At 48.4% G+C, this 16,884-nt stretch overlaps 6 protein-coding genes across 6 annotated transcripts; 2 read left to right on the plus strand and 4 right to left on the minus strand.

The window, feature by feature from the left end:
- PPTG_00271 (hypothetical protein) lies at window positions 1-1,933 on the plus strand. The gene has a single exon (XM_008891651.1). The coding sequence runs from the start codon at window positions 8-10 to the stop codon at window positions 974-976; it is 969 nt and encodes a 322-aa protein (XP_008889899.1). The 5' UTR covers window positions 1-7; the 3' UTR covers window positions 977-1,933.
- Window positions 122-2,485, minus strand: PPTG_00272 (hypothetical protein). Its single transcript, XM_008891652.1, has one exon. The coding sequence runs from the start codon at window positions 2,330-2,332 to the stop codon at window positions 1,022-1,024; it is 1,311 nt and encodes a 436-aa protein (XP_008889900.1). The 5' UTR covers window positions 2,333-2,485; the 3' UTR covers window positions 122-1,021.
- A 5,517-nt stretch (window positions 2,486-8,002) lies between these two features.
- PPTG_00274 (hypothetical protein) lies at window positions 8,003-9,036 on the minus strand. Its single transcript, XM_008891653.1, has one exon. The coding sequence runs from the start codon at window positions 8,783-8,785 to the stop codon at window positions 8,126-8,128; it is 660 nt and encodes a 219-aa protein (XP_008889901.1). The 5' UTR covers window positions 8,786-9,036; the 3' UTR covers window positions 8,003-8,125.
- Window positions 9,037-10,372: 1,336 nt separating this feature from the next.
- PPTG_00275 (hypothetical protein) lies at window positions 10,373-11,388 on the plus strand (the record flags this gene model as incomplete). The annotated part of the gene is made up of 4 exons (XM_008891654.1): window positions 10,373-10,403; window positions 10,481-10,675; window positions 10,756-10,789; window positions 10,858-11,388. The coding sequence occupies 4 exons, from the start codon at window positions 10,373-10,375 to the stop codon at window positions 11,288-11,290; spliced, it is 693 nt and encodes a 230-aa protein (XP_008889902.1). The 3' UTR covers window positions 11,291-11,388.
- On the minus strand, window positions 11,241-12,906 carry PPTG_00276 (hypothetical protein). The gene has a single exon (XM_008891655.1). It carries the CDS (start codon window positions 12,535-12,537, stop codon window positions 11,473-11,475), a length of 1,065 nt encoding a protein of 354 aa, XP_008889903.1. The 5' UTR covers window positions 12,538-12,906; the 3' UTR covers window positions 11,241-11,472.
- Window positions 12,907-13,088: 182 nt separating this feature from the next.
- On the minus strand, window positions 13,089-13,508 carry PPTG_00277 (hypothetical protein; the record flags this gene model as incomplete). The annotated part of the gene is made up of 1 exon (XM_008891656.1): window positions 13,089-13,508. One exon carries the CDS (start codon window positions 13,506-13,508, stop codon window positions 13,089-13,091), a length of 420 nt encoding a protein of 139 aa, XP_008889904.1.
- Between the last annotated feature and the right edge of the window lie 3,376 nt (window positions 13,509-16,884).

Consider the following 16,884-nt stretch of genomic DNA (forward strand, 5'->3'; position numbering starts at 1 on the left):
GCGATGGATGCGGCACGTTGTGCGTGTGCAGGACCAGGAGCTTCGCCTAGACCGCTGGTTGCGGCGCCAGTTCCCGACACTTCCACAGAGTTTCCTACAGACGCAGCTACGCAAACGCAAGATCCGGCTACAGTCCGCTACGACGTCGAGTTTGCAGGCAGCCCGAGCCAATTCGCTGCTGCTGCAGGGCTCCGTGGTGGCCATCGATGCGCATCTCTTCCGCTCCAAGCTGCAGCCGCTAATAGCGCAGCAAGTAGAACAAGGCATGACAATACAAGGGCAGAACCTAACTACGGCACAGGACAAGAGGCTACAGCAACTGAAGCGATGTATTGCACATCAGGACGCGCAATTTGTGGTGCTCAACAAGCCACACGGACTGGCGGTGCAGGACGGCTCGGGGTTAAATGATTCATTGGCCCGCTACTTGCCGGGGATCGCAGAATCCTTGAGAAATGACCACAATATTGAGCAGGAGGAAGAGCAGCAGTTGAGATTGGTGCATCGACTGGATAAGGAGACGTCGGGTGTGCTGGTACTGGCGCGCTCTCGCCTTGCAGCCGCCAAGTTCTCCGAGTTATTACGGAATGGAGCCGTACACAAGACGTACAACGCATTGGTTGCATCAACCTCAACGCCAAATGCTTCATATTCGAGTCTAGAGAACTTTGAGGGACGAGAGATCAAACTTCCTGTAAATGGCAAACCGGCACAGACACTTGTGGAGCGAGTATTCAAACAAAACCACCATACTCAGCCAGGTACATGGCTGCAACTCCGGCCACACACCGGACGCAAACATCAACTACGCGTGCATTGTGCCCAAGAACTGGGTATGCCAATTGTAGGGGACGCCAAGTATGGCGGCCGTCCTGCCGATCGACTCTACCTGCACGCAAAGCGCATTCGATTCCCAGACCCATTTACACCAGAGCGGTTTATAGACGTGTCTTGCGAGCTGAAATCGTCAGAATAATGATTGATACGCTTAAAAATCTCCAAGATAACGTCGACCACATTGCTAGTCCTTTTTGGACTGCGCTGCAACGGATTTAATGAGGTCCAGCATCATAGCTTGCTGCTGTTGAATAGTAGCCAAAAGCTGTGCGTGCTGGTTTTGTTGAGCTTCAAGCTGTGCGCGTTGCAAGCGCTCAAGCTGACGCACCTGTTCATCAGCATATCGTCGCTGCTCAGCCAGTTCGCGCTCCATCTTAATCTCCAGTAACTCCAAGCGACGCTGGCCATCCCGATCAGCCTCTCCCGTCGCCTCAGCCACAGCGATAGCAGCAGCGACTTCCCCAACTTTCGCCACTGCAGCTTCATGTTGTGTAACATTAGACGGTGGTGTCGGTTCTCCCCTCCGCTTGCGCAGATCTTCCTGGAACTCCTCAAAGGCGGTTATCTTGGCCTGAACCTCAGTCAACAGTTCGCGTTTCCGTTCATACTCTTGCGAAGTGCCAGACTTCCGCAATGCAGCAACATTTCCTGCTCGTAAATGATCCAGTAGCAGCACCACGCGAGCTTGACAAGCTCCTGCTGTCTTGTCCAAATTAAAGTCCGAATGCTGTCGTAATTGGTCACAAACTTCTTGCCATCCGTCCATTAATTGTGGATAAGCCCACGGTTTGGTCTCCAGAACTTGAGATAGCAGCAAAATATCGTCCGCCGACACAAATTGCTTCCTACCTGCCAACTTCAATGGAGACGCAACCTTTTTCGGCGCTGGGATCAACGACAGATCGTCTTCTACTTCATTCGTCTCGTCCCTGGTGCGTTTAGAGGAGCTTTCCACCTCTTTATTCGACTCCAATGGAGCCAAATTCTCCTCAGATACCGTCTCTACTAGATCCGGAGTAATAGCAGCAGTATTCTCATTTCCTGTATGCATTGTTACAGTTCTCTGAGATCGATGGAGTCCATGGCGCTTCTTAAATCTCTGTACCCAGCCCAGTGACACGGACTGGTTGGGTCCTTTGGTGCGCGTGAGGATCTCGTTCGCTTTAGTCCATAGTAAACCTTCACTGAGGATTGGTTGGTCGTCACGAAGTGGTTCATCGCCGTGCTCTTCGCTCTGTTTGGTCATAATGTATTCGTATAATTCAGCTTCCATCTCGGGATAGCGTCCGCTCTGGATACGCTTAGCAGTGGGGTTGGCACAAAGTTCTTCGGGCATACTGGCAATTTTGCCGATGGTGGAGCGACCGATCCACTTGCCAAACTTGTCGTGTACCCATTCGCGAAGCTGCTCCTGCGTCAGCTCGGGCCGCTCGCGATGGTGTGCGCGGAGCTGGTTCTTCTCCTGGATGGTCAAGTGATGACGCGCTATTGCCATGCTTGCAAGATGGCTTCAGCTCTTACGCTCTTGGACGGAAGAAAAAAATGCTCTGGAAGTTGCGGGAAGAGTGACTGGGTGTTTGTATCCGAAGCTCTTGTGCTCGTATGTTGCTCGAAGTGAAACAGGCCGTCAACTGTCTGGACGATATAAGAGCATGTGGCACTAAAACGTGAAAAGTCGTTGAAGTTGCACGTATCGACGTAACATGCCCGTGATTCCTCGCATTCTGTAGCTCATTCTGCGCTTTACTCGCTCTCTATTGAATTGCTACCGATAAATCCGTACGTCGAGATCATGATTTCCGCTTTCCCGATCTCAAACGCCGCCCACAAAGCCTCAAACGATGTCCGAACCGACGACACTTTTCTTCTTGAAGATGAACGCTACGAACGCGTCTACCAGCGCCGCAAGACCCGATTTCAAGCATTACAGCAACAAGGAGATGTCTCTAATGCGTACATCTTCGTTCTAAGCGACGACAAGCCTTGGGAAGTGTTTAGAAATGACCCAACTGATGGAAGACTGCAACGTCGCAAATTGGTCTTCGAACGCTGCCGGAATTTCCCAGTGTTGCATCAAGCGTGCGTCACTGGAGATCGAAACCAAGTTCGCATTCTCTTAGACACTCGCGGAGTGTGTGTATTAGAACGCGATGCCTGCGGGCGCATTGCATTGCATCACGCTGTTATGAAGGAACATTTCAAGATCGTTAAGAGGTTGCTGCGACGCCGAGATTCTAAGTTACAAGCTCATGTTCAAGACAACTCCAATCGAACGTCACTTCACTATATACTAGAGAAAATGGAAGTGTTAGCTCGACACCATAAAGGGCTGAACATTCCGGCGTTAATTACTATAGAAATGAGAATGGAGAGTGGACGGTATCGACAACTATGGAAGCTGGCGGATCGTATGCTGAAGATGTTCAGTCAAAGAGTATTGGAAGATGAAAGGGGTGGTGAAAGTATTAAAGTGCTGGATATGCGTTGTCGTGGAGGTGTATGGGATGTTTGTCGCTCTGGGGACTTGGAACGGTTAGAAATGATTGTTAAAGTGTACGGGTGCTCAAAACATGAGCTGGAATTGAGTGAGTTAAAGCGAACATTACTGCATGAAGCTTGTGAGAACCGGCAGCTTCAAGTTGTATATTTTTTAGTATCAACGATGGGGCTGTCAGTACTGAGACAAGATACTTCAGGCTGCACGGCATTACATTGTGCTGCTCGTCGAGGTTTTCTTGACGTGTGTCAGATGCTACTAGGCAAGACAGGAAATGCTGCAAACTTTCGGCTGAATGATTGTACAGAAGAATTGGTACTTCTTCAAGATGTTCGCGGAAGAACTGCATTGCATTGGTGTCTACTTGGACCATACAATTCATTAATACGGTTGCAACTTGCTGTGCTTTTAGCGCAGTCATGTCCATCCGTCTTACACATTTGCGACCAAGACGGTGTATCCCCGCTTCATTTAGCAATCTGGAGAGGAGAGATTAAATTAGTGCAAGAATTCATTACTCTAGGTGCAAACATCTGCGCTTCTGCACCGATAACTCAACCACCGTACGATAATAATGTGGAGAAGGCATCTTGGGCACCTTGTGGTATTGTCTTTCAACGTCGCTGTCTTCGAAAGAAAGAGAAAGTTGTATCAAAATGTAATCCTGTTGACAATCTACCAGACAGTCCCAGTAATCCAGCGAGCAGTAAAAAGCGCACTCTTGACTGGGGAAATCTTCAGCATCCGGTTGAGGCGTTATGGTATTGGACACAGCGATCGAATGAAGGTAACTGTACATCCTGCGAGATGGAAGCCAGCACGGAAGATGAACTCGGCAGTGAGTCAGTTTATACGGAAGAAGAGTTAGGATGCCGGAAATATGGCGGAATCTGTCGTCGCTGCAAGAATTTTACTTCCAATAACTCGGCTACAGCGACACCTTCCACTCCAGATGAATGGAAATTCCGGGTGTTGTCCCCTTTGTTGCTTGCACTACGGATGTGTGCGCTCAAACGGGATAGTGAGTCAATGCTGGGCCATCGAGTTGCAATTGTGGAGCTACTTCTCATAAACGGAGCACCTCCTGATGAAAGTTATGGTGATAAGGATAATGCAGTGAACACGACAGATTCTTCTGCACTAAGCGAAGGTCTTCGATTCTCATATCAATGCTCGCGAATAATTCCAATGCTGCGTCAGTATGGGGCTAAAGAAATCAAAATCGACAGTATTATGCGGTGGTGCTTCTCGACATCTACAACTGCTGCACAACTAGTTGAATCCGTGCTGTCCCAGTTACTCGACCTAGAGAATGTTGCAAACAGTGCCGAGTTTTTAACGATGCTTTTCTGTCAGAAATATTTCGTCACGTTATGCGAGTTATGGTCGAACAAAGCGCAGAATTTTACTTTATCTACGATCGAAAATGTAGCAACTAACCATGAACGCAACTGGCTCCGAGGTAATTCACCATGGAAATGCATTCACGAGACGTTATTGTCTTGGAGCGAACCGAAGAAAAGACGAATCGGAGTGGGAAATATTGCCATCAAACACCTGAAATTTATATGCGGAGTGGTGCATCCGGAAAGAGATGATATTCTGCATGATCGTTGTGCTTGGGAACTTTTTGAGTATTGCGTGGACTTGTCTCTTCGCCAGCGGGATAATGGTAACTCTTCTACATGTAGTTCGGACCAAAGTATTATGTCATTGGGAAAAATTGAGCAGACCTTGTTGGTTTGTATTCAGGTATTATTCAAATTCTGGAAGCGTAGTGAGGGTGATGATCAGCGGATTAAATCCAAGGCTGGAAGTTGGCTTGAACTCTTAATACTGCGAGGTTACTTTAATTGCGCCTTGGTGATTCTCGAAACATTACATCGGCTTGGTAGCACACATAATTTGCTGGATACAGTTTTTAAACTACACTCCTCCGCAATAGGCATTCGATCACGCTTTGAAGTTGAACAGTTTTGCCACTACCGAGAATTTTTAATCGTGTGTGCTGAGAATCTGTTAAAAGTCAACTCCATTGAGAATTCAGTTGCCTCAGCTCGATCAGTTGTGTACATGTGCGCTAATAATTTGCCGCTCACACTCGTTGAAAGCTGTTTCGAGGCCGTACTTCCAGATAAGCCAACGGAAAGTACACAAGACAAGTCCAATGCACTAACAGCGATAAAAGATATTCGAGTAAGAGGGAAGACCATGGTGCAGTGGATACTTGTGCATGATAGATGCGATATCATGCGGTGGCTGTTAAATCGTATCCCACCTGGAATTGATCGTGGTTTGTATTGGAGTGAGTTTGCTGCAGCATCTACAGCTCAGATGGTCATTGGTGATGGCAAAGAGAGTTGTTGTGCAACCGTTTTGTTCACGCTTTACCGGGAGGATGTTCACACTCATCTCGGACTAAATAAGAGCAAGGACTTGCTTACCAATTTGATGGTAAGAATCGCTATTCCGACAGATTCAGTTGAACTGATGGAACGTTTGCTGATGCTTTGGGAGATGAGTGACTCGGATCGCAGCGAATCAAGTGGAACAGAGCACATTGAAAACTATTTAAAACAAACTGGTGTGCTTCACTCTGTTGCGCGTTGGAATGCAGTTCGGATTGCTGGATTTTGCCTATCTGGACAATATTCAAGTGATGAAACTCGAAGCAATCACGTAAACTGGCAGCAGATATTTAGTGAAGAGAAGCAACACCGTCACGAATCAGATGAATGCACTCCGTTAGAGCTGTGCCGTATGCTTGGGCACAATCACTTGTACAATTTTCTATTTTCTCGACTGCAACCAAGTATTCCAGCAGTTAATCTCGATGACGTCGTGGAGACTAATGACTCTGGATCCATGGGAAACAACGACAATGATTACGATCCAAAGGGACACTGCCAAGTTGGTTTGCTACGAAGTATCATTCATATCAACGTCGAAATAGTAAGACAAGGGAAAAGCGACGAACGCTTCACTGGGTACCAGCGCCATGCTAAAATTCAAGATCCATGGATGTCTGCAGTGGCACAAAACCAGATACCACACTTGCAAGCGATGTCGTTAAGCTCCCATTCCAACATATCTGTGCGAACATTAATCCTAGCTGCAATCAAAGCCTCTTCGTTGAATGCGTTAAAGTGGATATTAGAAGCGAATGCTCCCATTACGACACAATTCTCGGATGAGGAAGGTGCCGAGTGTCTGTATGCTGCAGCCAAGCATTCTGGTGACGCGTATGCGGAAATGACTTTACTCTTGCTGGAAAATCAGCTAAATCCTGGACGTTTATCAGGCGATGGAATGGGTATTCCCTTACTGCATCGTGCTGCATGTTTCTCGAACTCATCCTTAGCTGTTTGTATCATGACGTTGCTGCTAAAAAGATCGGATTGTGACGTGAATGCTCTGGACGCCTTTGGGAACACTGCCGTGTCGTACGCAATTGCAACCGGGTGTATACACAACGCGTGTTTCCTCATCCAGAGTTCAAAGTGTCGACTGGAGGCAGAGTACGAAGGACAGTCGTGTTTCTACTACACTTTGCACCTTGTTCCGTCCTTCGCATGGCGAGCAATAGTTCGGGAACTGTTAATAACAAAGCGAGCTCGAGCGTTCCTCCACTGCGACGCTGACAACAAAACCTGTGGCTGCAAAGGTTACGAAGGTGAAGCCGGAGATTGTGGCTTTTGTGGTCATGAGTCTATGAGGCACCGGTTAACACCGCTACCTTCGTGGTTTCGAGACCAGTACGATACGTATATCGTTACGAGTTCAACGCGTAAACGAGCATCTTCGGATGAAAGTGTCGACAGTGAAATGTCTCGACAATATCTAACGGACAAGTATGACGCATCCTGTGACGAAGATGAAGAAACAGTACTTGAAAACCGTCGCGGACGCTTAGACGTCGAACTACTGAAGAAAATAACGACAATCCGATATGGCGACATCGTTCAGGCTAACGGACTAAACGGAGCCGTTGTAGTTGATGCTCAGATAGCTGAAGAAACAGTCACAAATAGTCCGGAACTGAATACCCTAGAACAAGTGACTGTATTCCAGGACTGCGTGTCGATGGAAGCACGAGATTTGCAACAAAATGCAAGTAAATGCGTTGGTCTTAACGTCGAGGAGATTCATCGAGATGCGAAGCGCGGTAAGAAGTTCACAGGCCCGTGGTGGTTACAGCAGGAGCTTGCGATGGTTCATTCTCCGCGTTGTCTTTGTCAGTCGTCTGCCTTTGTGACCAGCGAGACTCAACTTGCACACGTTGCAGTCTGTCGATGGCTACGTCGCACAGCAATCATCCACATGCCTAGGGATGAAACGGAGAGTGCAATCATCGCGTTGGCTTCCGTTCAGCCGGCTTTTGAGCACTGGCGCGACGTTGTACAACACGACAAACAATTGGCTATTGAAGCCGTTGCTAGCCCCTTTACACCGTTGCCAAGATTTCTGAACAACGTGCTGTTCCACTGGCGGCACAGCAAGCAGTTTTTGGCCTTTCATCGCTGGAAAAACTTCCAGACCAGCACCGAAGTCGCACACCATCGACTGGAGACTCGACTGGAAGCTGTCGCCGCCGAAATGCGTCGGAATCGCTTCCTCACACTGCAGCAGCGGCACCACCAGCTCCTGTACAATACTAGGAGCCTCAAATTGACAAAATAAAGTATAAGAGGTCGTTCAAATATTAATTTCAAGTCATTCTTCACCTCGGCTCACACTCAAGTACTCACTATCAAAACGTGTAAGGCTGGGCCTGCTCAGTCCATTGCTAACCTATAGATCCATCTCGAACACGTCGCCATAGCGATGGACGTGCTCTTCTTCTGGGCTATCAGCGCCTTCAATGTCTTCGTCCTCGTTCACTGTGTCAGCTGACGACTCGGATCTGTTCTTAAGTAGAGACGCCAGGTCACTGGCGCGAGTGTTTTCCTTGACGCTAATGTTGAGCGATTCGCGCGACTCGAAGGACAGTTTGTAGTTCCAGAGCTCGTCCCACAGTCTGGCCTCGCACTGCGACGTGCTCAAACTCTGTTGCTTCATGTCTGCGGCGCTGTAGCGACGCTGAGCTTCGTGCTGCGGGATCGGTACCGGTGGAGAGCATGGCATGGGTTGATAGGCGCCGCTAGTAAACGACGCCGCTCTTCGTGCGAGTCTCTGTTGGCTGTAGAGCCAATAGGACGCGTTCTCGTCCTCGTCCTCGGGCGCCACCATCTTTGGCAGCGGCTCTGTCTCAATGGGAGGCGGCAACAGGCCTCTCTTCTTGAGCTCCTGCTTCTCGAGCTGTACCGCTTGCTTGAGATCCATCTGAAAGCCGTGGCTCAGTCCGTGGCGCGGCTTAGCGGGGCGACTGTCGATGCTCCGACTGCGCTGCACGGGCGGACGAGCAGCGTCCTTCGTGCGCTTGGGGATCGGATGCATCACGCTAGTGGCCATGCCTGGACTTTAAATCTTAACGGAGCTCTTGGTTTTAGACACAAACTTCAATGTGGGAAGCTCAAAATGTGGAGAGCTGCGAAAGTCACAATTGCACTCTGTGGATGTGGCCTGCACTCGTTGGTGTTGATGTGAGCGCCTGCCCGCCGATTGCTATGTGAGAGCTTGGTGGAGGAAGGTGTCAGCGCCAGGGAGACGCGGCTTTGGCCGCTTCCTTATTATTGCGGCTGTTCGCGTGTCTAAGAATGACTTGGACTTACTATGGTGGATCGCAATCTTTGATGGATCATAGAAAACAGTGACGAAGCATTCTGGAACTCTCGTCTTCAACTTCCCCAAGCAGACTGGCCCTCACACCGTGGGATCTGGGCAATTTCCCATCCAGCAATAACGTTGATTGGTGCCGAGACTGCCGAGACTTGGACACAGTTTTTATCTGGTAATTAGAGTGATTTTCTTTGAGCCTCAACTGCGACGTGTTCTAATTTGGATCTTTTGCAAAATATTTGAGAAGAGGCTCAATTTTGGGTGCCCTGATTGGCTGTAGCTTTTTAACTTTCTGTGAACAACACGTGAAAAGGCATCAAATCACCCAACGACAAGCTAACTTCAACGGCGATTGTCTCTCGAAAAGCTGCAATGGGCGAAAAAGTGACCTCTTGTGGTTCTTAACATTATCGCGCTTCATCAGCTGTACCAAACGACGGGAAGTCGGTGCCGAAGTTCCTCTCAGTATGCTGCGTGGGGTCTGGATTCTAATATTACAGAAATATTTAATATAGAAGGTGCGTACAACGCATTTTTTGTAAGCTACGAACTTCGTATTAAAAGCATACAAAATAGAATTGCTATATCAAAAATCAAGTCTTATTCGATAATATGGGTGCACGTATTGAGAGGGACTTCTGTTGCGCGGGTCTATGGGCCTTTCCATCGATTTCGCATGGATTGCTGGGCAAGGTTTGATTGGCATGTAATCCACTCATGGCGTTTGGGTTGTTGATCCAACGACGGGATGTAACTTGGCTGCTGGCGTCGTTGGGCTCATTTCACACGAGCGAAGTGGAGTGAACAACGCGATCCACGTGAATATGCAAGAAACACCTCAAGTGTCAAGAAATGCTTTCGGCAACAAATGGTATTGCAATGCACTTGTAGCACCTTCATCGGGTCTGGCGGTAGTGGTGCCTACTGCTTTTTCTTAACTTATAAAAAGAAATGCCTCGATCTTTGTCGACAACTCTCACATATCGCATCCTGCACTCTTCAACCGTAGCAATATCCGTAAAATGCTTCAACTTGCGCCAGATAATTTATACTGTAGAGGACTATATTCATGGGTAAGAACCCGCGCTAGTAGCGGGCCGCTTTGATGCGGGGCCAAATGACCACTGTAGTACAGTCTGCTCTGCGTTACTGTAGACTGGTGTCGCTGACCTGTATATCCACGGTGCCATCGTCAGTGGCTCCAATGGATACTCGTAAGAATCGATCATGGTTATTATGTACCACTAAAGCGGTACCATTCTGACGTAACGGTTCAATCCGAAAAAGGCAACAACCCTCTCTTGGTCTTGCCTCGCAACAATGGAGCAGCTTTACGACGAGCTGTACAAAGGTCATCACGACACATTTCGAATCGTAATCTTTACTGCTCTTTCACCACTTCTCTTTTCTTGCTACAATTTCATGCAGTGGTGCTGGTGGGCGATCCGGGTGTAGGCAAGACCAACCTACTCGCCACCTTTCTCGCCAACGAGGCCGTCAACGAGCAAGGAATCTCCCGCAGTTTCTCCTCCGTACGCAAGGCCACAATCGGTGTCGAGTTCGCAACTGCCATCGTCCGCCACCCCAACGGCAAACGCATCAAGGCGCAGATCTGGGATACTGGTAACCTGACTGAGTCATCTTATCTCTCGGTCTAATACCGAGCAACGGTCTAACGTTGATCTGCTCTGTGCTATCGTCAGCTGGGCAGGAACGCTATCGAGCAATCACGAGCTCGTAAGGACCATGTTGGGTCTTCTAGTGACAGTATTGAGTTTATTGTGTTGATGTTATAATTTTCGTAGTCACTATCGACGAGCATCGGGAGCGCTCCTGGTGTTTGACGTGACCAACCACGAGACCTTCAACAATGCGCAAGAGCACTGGCTCAAGGAGCTTAAGGCTGCAGCAAGTCTCAGCAGTACACTTACGAGTTGCATCATGCTGGTGGGGAACAAAGTGGACTTGGAGTCGTCCCACGCGATCCAGGACGCTAACTACGTGGATCAGGAGCTCCATGAGTCGACAGCTACAACGTTAGGACTCATGCACCAGCGCGCATCAGCCAAGACCTGTCACAATGTGCGTCGAGCGTTTGAAGATCTGGTAATTGCCGTTTACAATGCCGACAAAAGCAAACAACAGAGAACTGACGTAGTACCAGTCATCCAGCTCGAATCGACATCAAAGTCAGCAGCCCCAAACAACTCAAAGTCTACCGAGACCAAATGCTGCTAGGTGCAAATACTGACCTTAATACCTCGCTTAAACAGAGTGCGAGAGTGCTAGTAGAAGATAGGATGAACACAGCTTCACTACTAAAACCGATACTGGAGCTAGAATACTTGCTATTTGAAGTACCACATCGATTGTGTTCCGGTGCGGTACAGTGAGTAGCATCAGTAGTGTGTGTAGTCTGCCTACAACTTACTCAACTGGCCTCGAGTTCGCTTGGCAATACCAGTATACAGTGGGTCAATGTGTTTCTCCTCTGTTGTAGCATCACCGATGGGTTTGCCGTCTGGCGATATGAAGAGCGTTCCCACACGTTCCCCCTTGACAATGCGTAGCAGAACTCCTGGCTCGGCCTTGGCGACCACAGCAGCGCGAACAGCCCCGCTATCCACAGCTCTGATACACGAGTGCACCTTATCGTTCTGACCCATGGACGATACTCTAGACTCAGGCACGACGAACGGCTTATCATCTCGCTTAAAGCGCGAGATGAGCTTGCGATCGTCTCCAGAAGAGGTCGAGGCGGTGTAGATGCCGTCCACATCCGTAATGATCACCATGAGATCCACTTGCATCTCTTGAGCGAAGAGCGACGCCAACGAGTCGTTATCCCACGCCATCTTTTCTCCACTTAGCAAAGGAGCTGTTCGACGTGTGATGACGTCGTTCTCGTTGATTACCGGAATAATACCGACATCCAACAGCGTCGTCAGTGTGTTCTTCAGATTCTCACGCACTTGAGGTTCTCGAAAATCAGTGTCAGACGCCAATACTTGAGAGCAATTCAAATGGTACTGAGAGAACAACATCTCGTACAGACTCTGCAGGCCACTCTGGCCTGCAGCCGCACACGCTTTCTCGTAAAACTCCACGTTATCTTCCACTTGACCACCAAGATGTGACTGCATCGACCCCGACAGCAGATATTGACGACGCAATACCATTTTGCCAATAGTGATCGAGCCACTCGATACGAGGATGATGTTGTGGCCGCGCATGTGCAGTATTGCGATCTGCTCGACGATGTTGCCAATCTGCCCCATGGCTAATAATCCCTCAGGGGAATGGACGATCTCCGTTCCGATCTTGATGAGGATGGTACGAGCTCGACGTAAATCTCGACCGAATTCTCGCATCTCTGCCTTGGTGTCAGTCATGGTCACTGGAGGTGGCGAATACTGGAATGGGACCATGCAGCATTTTGAGATTCCTCCACGATTAGATGTACACCATGATGGGAAGACCGACATCTAGTCGCTGATTGGACCAAGATCCATGACGCCTGCGGCACAACCCCAGGGCGAATGCAATCCATTAGTTGATGCAGCGCGGAGTATCTTTCTTAGTCCCTTCGAGAATACAGGATATACTATTATGGGTTAAGTCTGTCGTGAAAATATGTTACGTCCATGTGCGTGCACAAGCGGCTACAAAAAGTCTAACAGACGATCCTCTCGGTATTGATATCCCCCTTAGTGACTCCCTCCGGATAAGATGCTTGAGGGGTCCTCCCGATGACGGTTTGGATATTGTGAATTCCGTCCAAATTTGCCGACTTGGGTCTGTTTGAGGAGCGGGAGGACAATCGCCCACAAGTCATTAGTAGAACCCACCAAGTTTTTTCTTGTCACCTTATTTCGTACTTAAACGGGTCAGCATACTTAATTGTATGATTTGGGGGCAAAGAACCGTCCTGTCCAATTTTGAGTAGAACCCACAATACAAACTTAAGTCAAATCCACCTCTATCCTCATTTGTGAATAGTGATGCAAAAATGACATCTACTATTATTTAGAGGTGCTTAACTATTGACTTTGCCCATTTTGTTCAGGACGACAGAAGAATGATAATAGTGACACCTGCTGTTTCCTTCCGCGCTCTCCTCCCTAAACGCTTGTTGCATCCTACGAAGACCGGCTAGCGCTCGTGGTGGCGCAGACATTGCATCAGCATTGATAAACAGTTTTGCCACCCACTGAAGGCGTTCCTGGAGTTCCTCGACACTCAAGTCCTCGGCGCGGTCACGACATGGTGGATCTTCTTCAAGATCATCAGAATCACCAGCGGCAATTTCTGCATACCGGTGCCCGTCACTAGGGCTCCCCTCTACAACTGTGTTACAAAAGTCTTCGTCCGTGGGCTCGTCCACGATGACATTCTCATCGGGCGGGATCAGGAGTTCCTCCAGCGACATCGGGTCCTTCGCGTGCAGGTGATCCATCATCGCCGTCAACTCATCTGTGATACTGTCCTCCTCGTCTGGGAGCTAGTAGTCACACCCATGATAGTCGAGAAGCCCTGTGTGGCTCCAACACTTGCTAAATATTGCTGCTGGCATCGCATTCCAGCATTCAACACTCCACGCCAGCGTCTGCAGCACACTGACGTTGTACACATTTACTGATGCAGCCATGTCCAGCACCGGATCTGCCTCGAGTTTGTCCAGCGCATGCTGAATCTGTACGCGCCGATAATGCTTCTTAAAGGCCGCGGTAATCCCTGCATATAGAGGTTGCAACTTGCTAGTAGAGTTCGGCGGGAGGAAAACCACTTCAACTTTCTTAAGTATAGAGGCCATGAACCGATGCATTGTCAAGTAGCAACAAGCACTTCCTGTGCTGCTTCACAAACTTTGCATTCAGCTCTGTCAACCGCTTTCTAAAGATAGCCTGGGTCATCCATGCTTTGGTACTATTCGTATTGTTAAACTCGGCAGCCGTTGTATTCGTAAATCCACGAGGCTTCTTCGATTTCCCTACAAATAGAGGTGGTAAACGTTCGGATCCGTCAGCATTGCACGTAAATGCAACAGTAAACCATTTTTTTTTATCTTCTTCTTACCAGCAAGCAGCTTTTGAGCAATAGTGCGGTCAGGAGGCATCGAAAAGAATAAGCCAGTCTCATCCATGTTAAATATTTTCCTGAGGTCATACTGCTTCAGCTTTCTCTACAAGTCACTAATTGACACAGTTGCTGCTGACCCACTCTCTCCATGTGATTTTAGCACTGCCAAATCCGTGCCGACAATTAAACTTCTGTAGCCACCCATTTGACCGCGTGGGTGGCTTCTCTATCTTGAGAATTCTAGCTAAGCGCTCAGCCTTGATTCGGATAGCTTCGCCGGTAACGCAGACCCCCTGTTTCTCGCATCAACCAACCCAATTAGCAAGAGCTGAATCTAACTCCAGATAGCGAACTTGACGTCGGGACTTGGAAGCCAGATTTTCCAACGCATTAGCCTCGAGAAGGTGCTCCTGCTTCAGGATGTTGCTAATTGTTCCCTGCGATAGCCTGCGCTGTAGTTGAAATACGTTTTGGGCCCATAGCGCAAGCTGGACCGCCTCAATGATGGGTTGTCGGGTTTGTGGCGGCAGATTTGTCGGCGCTGGGCGTTCGTTAGCCTATTTCGAGAAGTGGCTGGGGTCTGGGACGGAGATGGCGAGAATGACATTGTGTGCAGGCAAATTCTGAGCCTTCTTGCGGTTCGCGAACCGCAACAACGAACACCCGTCTTCTGAACCGCGTCGTCTGTACTGTATAACAGGTACCGTTCCGGATAGTGATTCCTCTACATAATGATAAAAACGGATTCCCGACGCTATCAATAAAGAGAGGTTCGTCGGACGTCCAAGCCCATCTCCTGCAAAAATCCTCAAATTTCTGATGACCTTCAACATTAACCAATCAACGGTTGGTATAGGAAGAAAGCTATTATTTTAACGAATCGGGGGCAGTAATCAATTTCTCAAAATGATAACTTGGGACGAACTTATGTAGATAAAAATTGACCCAAGATTAGTCCCCAAAAGTCTACTTCCAGCACAATTGCCCTCGGTTCTCGGAATGGGGAAGACCAGGTACGTCCCTCTAATGGTGATACGAGTACAGGGTAGTGTCTAACAGTCATCTACCCCTCCTTAGGACAGAACGCTCGCGTGAAATACGCGATATGTGGGTTGACAAGCGCCTGGAAGGGCTAACGTACCCAAAGATAGCCAACGAGCCCAAAATTCACGTTTCTAGCGTGAAAACAATCGTTGCGAACACCAAGCGGAACGGCTACACCCATTCCAAGCTGCGCGCACGTCGTCCTCGCAAGACTAGCGTGCGCGAAGACCGCCAGATTGTTGGAGAAGCAAAGAAAAACCGGCGATTTAGTGCCGAAAAGATTGCAGTTATGGTGAAAGAATACCACTGTGTAACATATTCTAACCAAACTGTGCGCAATCGTATCAAGGCGGAGGGATATAACGGGCGAGCCGCATCTAAGAAGCCCAATTTTTCAAAAAGAAAAAAAAACGTGAAGGCACGCCTTGCGTACACGAATGCCATGTTGGAGTACAAAGAAAAGGACTGGAGGAAAGTCGTCTTCAAGATGAGTCATCTATTTTGCTTACGGGGGCTGTTGGGCGGGTTTACGTGTGGCGAAAGCCTGGAGAAGAATTTAAGACGAAGGTTTAGTGCCCACATTCAAATCGGGTAGGGAAACGCTAATGGTTTGGGGGTGTATCACCTACAAGGGTGTCGGAGCTCTCCACCTGTGTGAATCAAGCGTGACTGGCACCTACTACAAGTCGATTCTCGAAAAGAATCTACACGCTACTGCTCCAGTCATGGGAATAGGTAAGGACTACAAGTTTGTGCACGATGGAGCTTCTGGACATCGCTCAAAACTCGTCAAAACGTATCTTGAAGAAAACAAAGTGGAAGTGCTCGAGCATCCGGCTCGGAGCCCAGACCTCAATCCTATCTAAAATCGCTGGGCTCATGTGACGCAAGAGTTGCATAAGTCCCGAGCATCTAGTATCGAGGACCTGAGGCTGAAAATCTAAGCTATTTGGTACGATGTTGAGCCAGAGAGGGTTCGAAAGCTATTCCTATCAATGGGAAAACGTCTGCAGCAGGTCAAAGACAATAAGGGGGGGAGGGGTCACACAAAGTACTAGAAGATCTGTGACTTCTCTCATGGAGGCAAGTAAGTGTCGGGAGGATGGACATTTGATAGAACAGGCCGAGACAGCGCAATTGAAGAGAACGCGACTTTTCAGAATTTGGACGTAGATTGTTTTGGAGCTTAAATATGGATACATTTGTTAAATGCATGTAACTGCACAACCAGGACGTTCAACACCGGTATGCATTCGACGGAGAGGTTTTGCAGAATAGTTTCCAATAAGATGTCAAGGTTGCAAAGCCATAATAATGAAGTTCATTTTTTGCCAGTACATTTCACTGGAGATCTTGGACGTAGACTTTTTGTAGCCACTGTACTCTACTACCTCTGTCCCACAAGACATTTAACATATGACCTTAGTGTGGTAAACACAATAATGTTACAATAATGCGATTGGTTAAAATTATTTTTTTATGGGGAAACTAACTCACGGTCCGCAGTTCGCTAATTAGCAACATCCAACCGCAAGCATGGACCTTAGTCCTGACCTTCCACCTCTAGACCACGAAGGCATCATTCGCTTGTTGTTGAAGCTGATGTGGTGAAGCGCCAGTTGGCTTTTGCGAATAAGAAAACTGATTGATGGGAAGTGACCCGATCCAGCCCTAAGACTCATGGTCGACGACGGTGCGTCAGTGATTAC

Source organism: Phytophthora parasitica (genome assembly GCF_000247585.1).
Source record: "Phytophthora parasitica INRA-310 unplaced genomic scaffold supercont2.1, whole genome shotgun sequence".
Taxonomy (NCBI): Eukaryota; Oomycota; class Peronosporomycetes; order Peronosporales; family Peronosporaceae; genus Phytophthora; species Phytophthora nicotianae.

Bases quoted from the DNA above. Each gene is read 5' to 3' on its own strand.
- PPTG_00274 (XM_008891653.1), bottom strand. From the start codon at position 8,785: ATGGCCACTAGCGTGATGCATCCGATCCCCAAGCGCACGAAGGACGCT.
- PPTG_00272 (XM_008891652.1), bottom strand. From the start codon at position 2,332: ATGGCAATAGCGCGTCATCACTTGACCATCCAGGAGAAGAACCAGCTC.
- PPTG_00271 (XM_008891651.1), top strand. From the start codon at position 8: ATGCGGCACGTTGTGCGTGTGCAGGACCAGGAGCTTCGCCTAGACCGC.
- PPTG_00276 (XM_008891655.1), bottom strand. From the start codon at position 12,537: ATGTCGGTCTTCCCATCATGGTGTACATCTAATCGTGGAGGAATCTCA.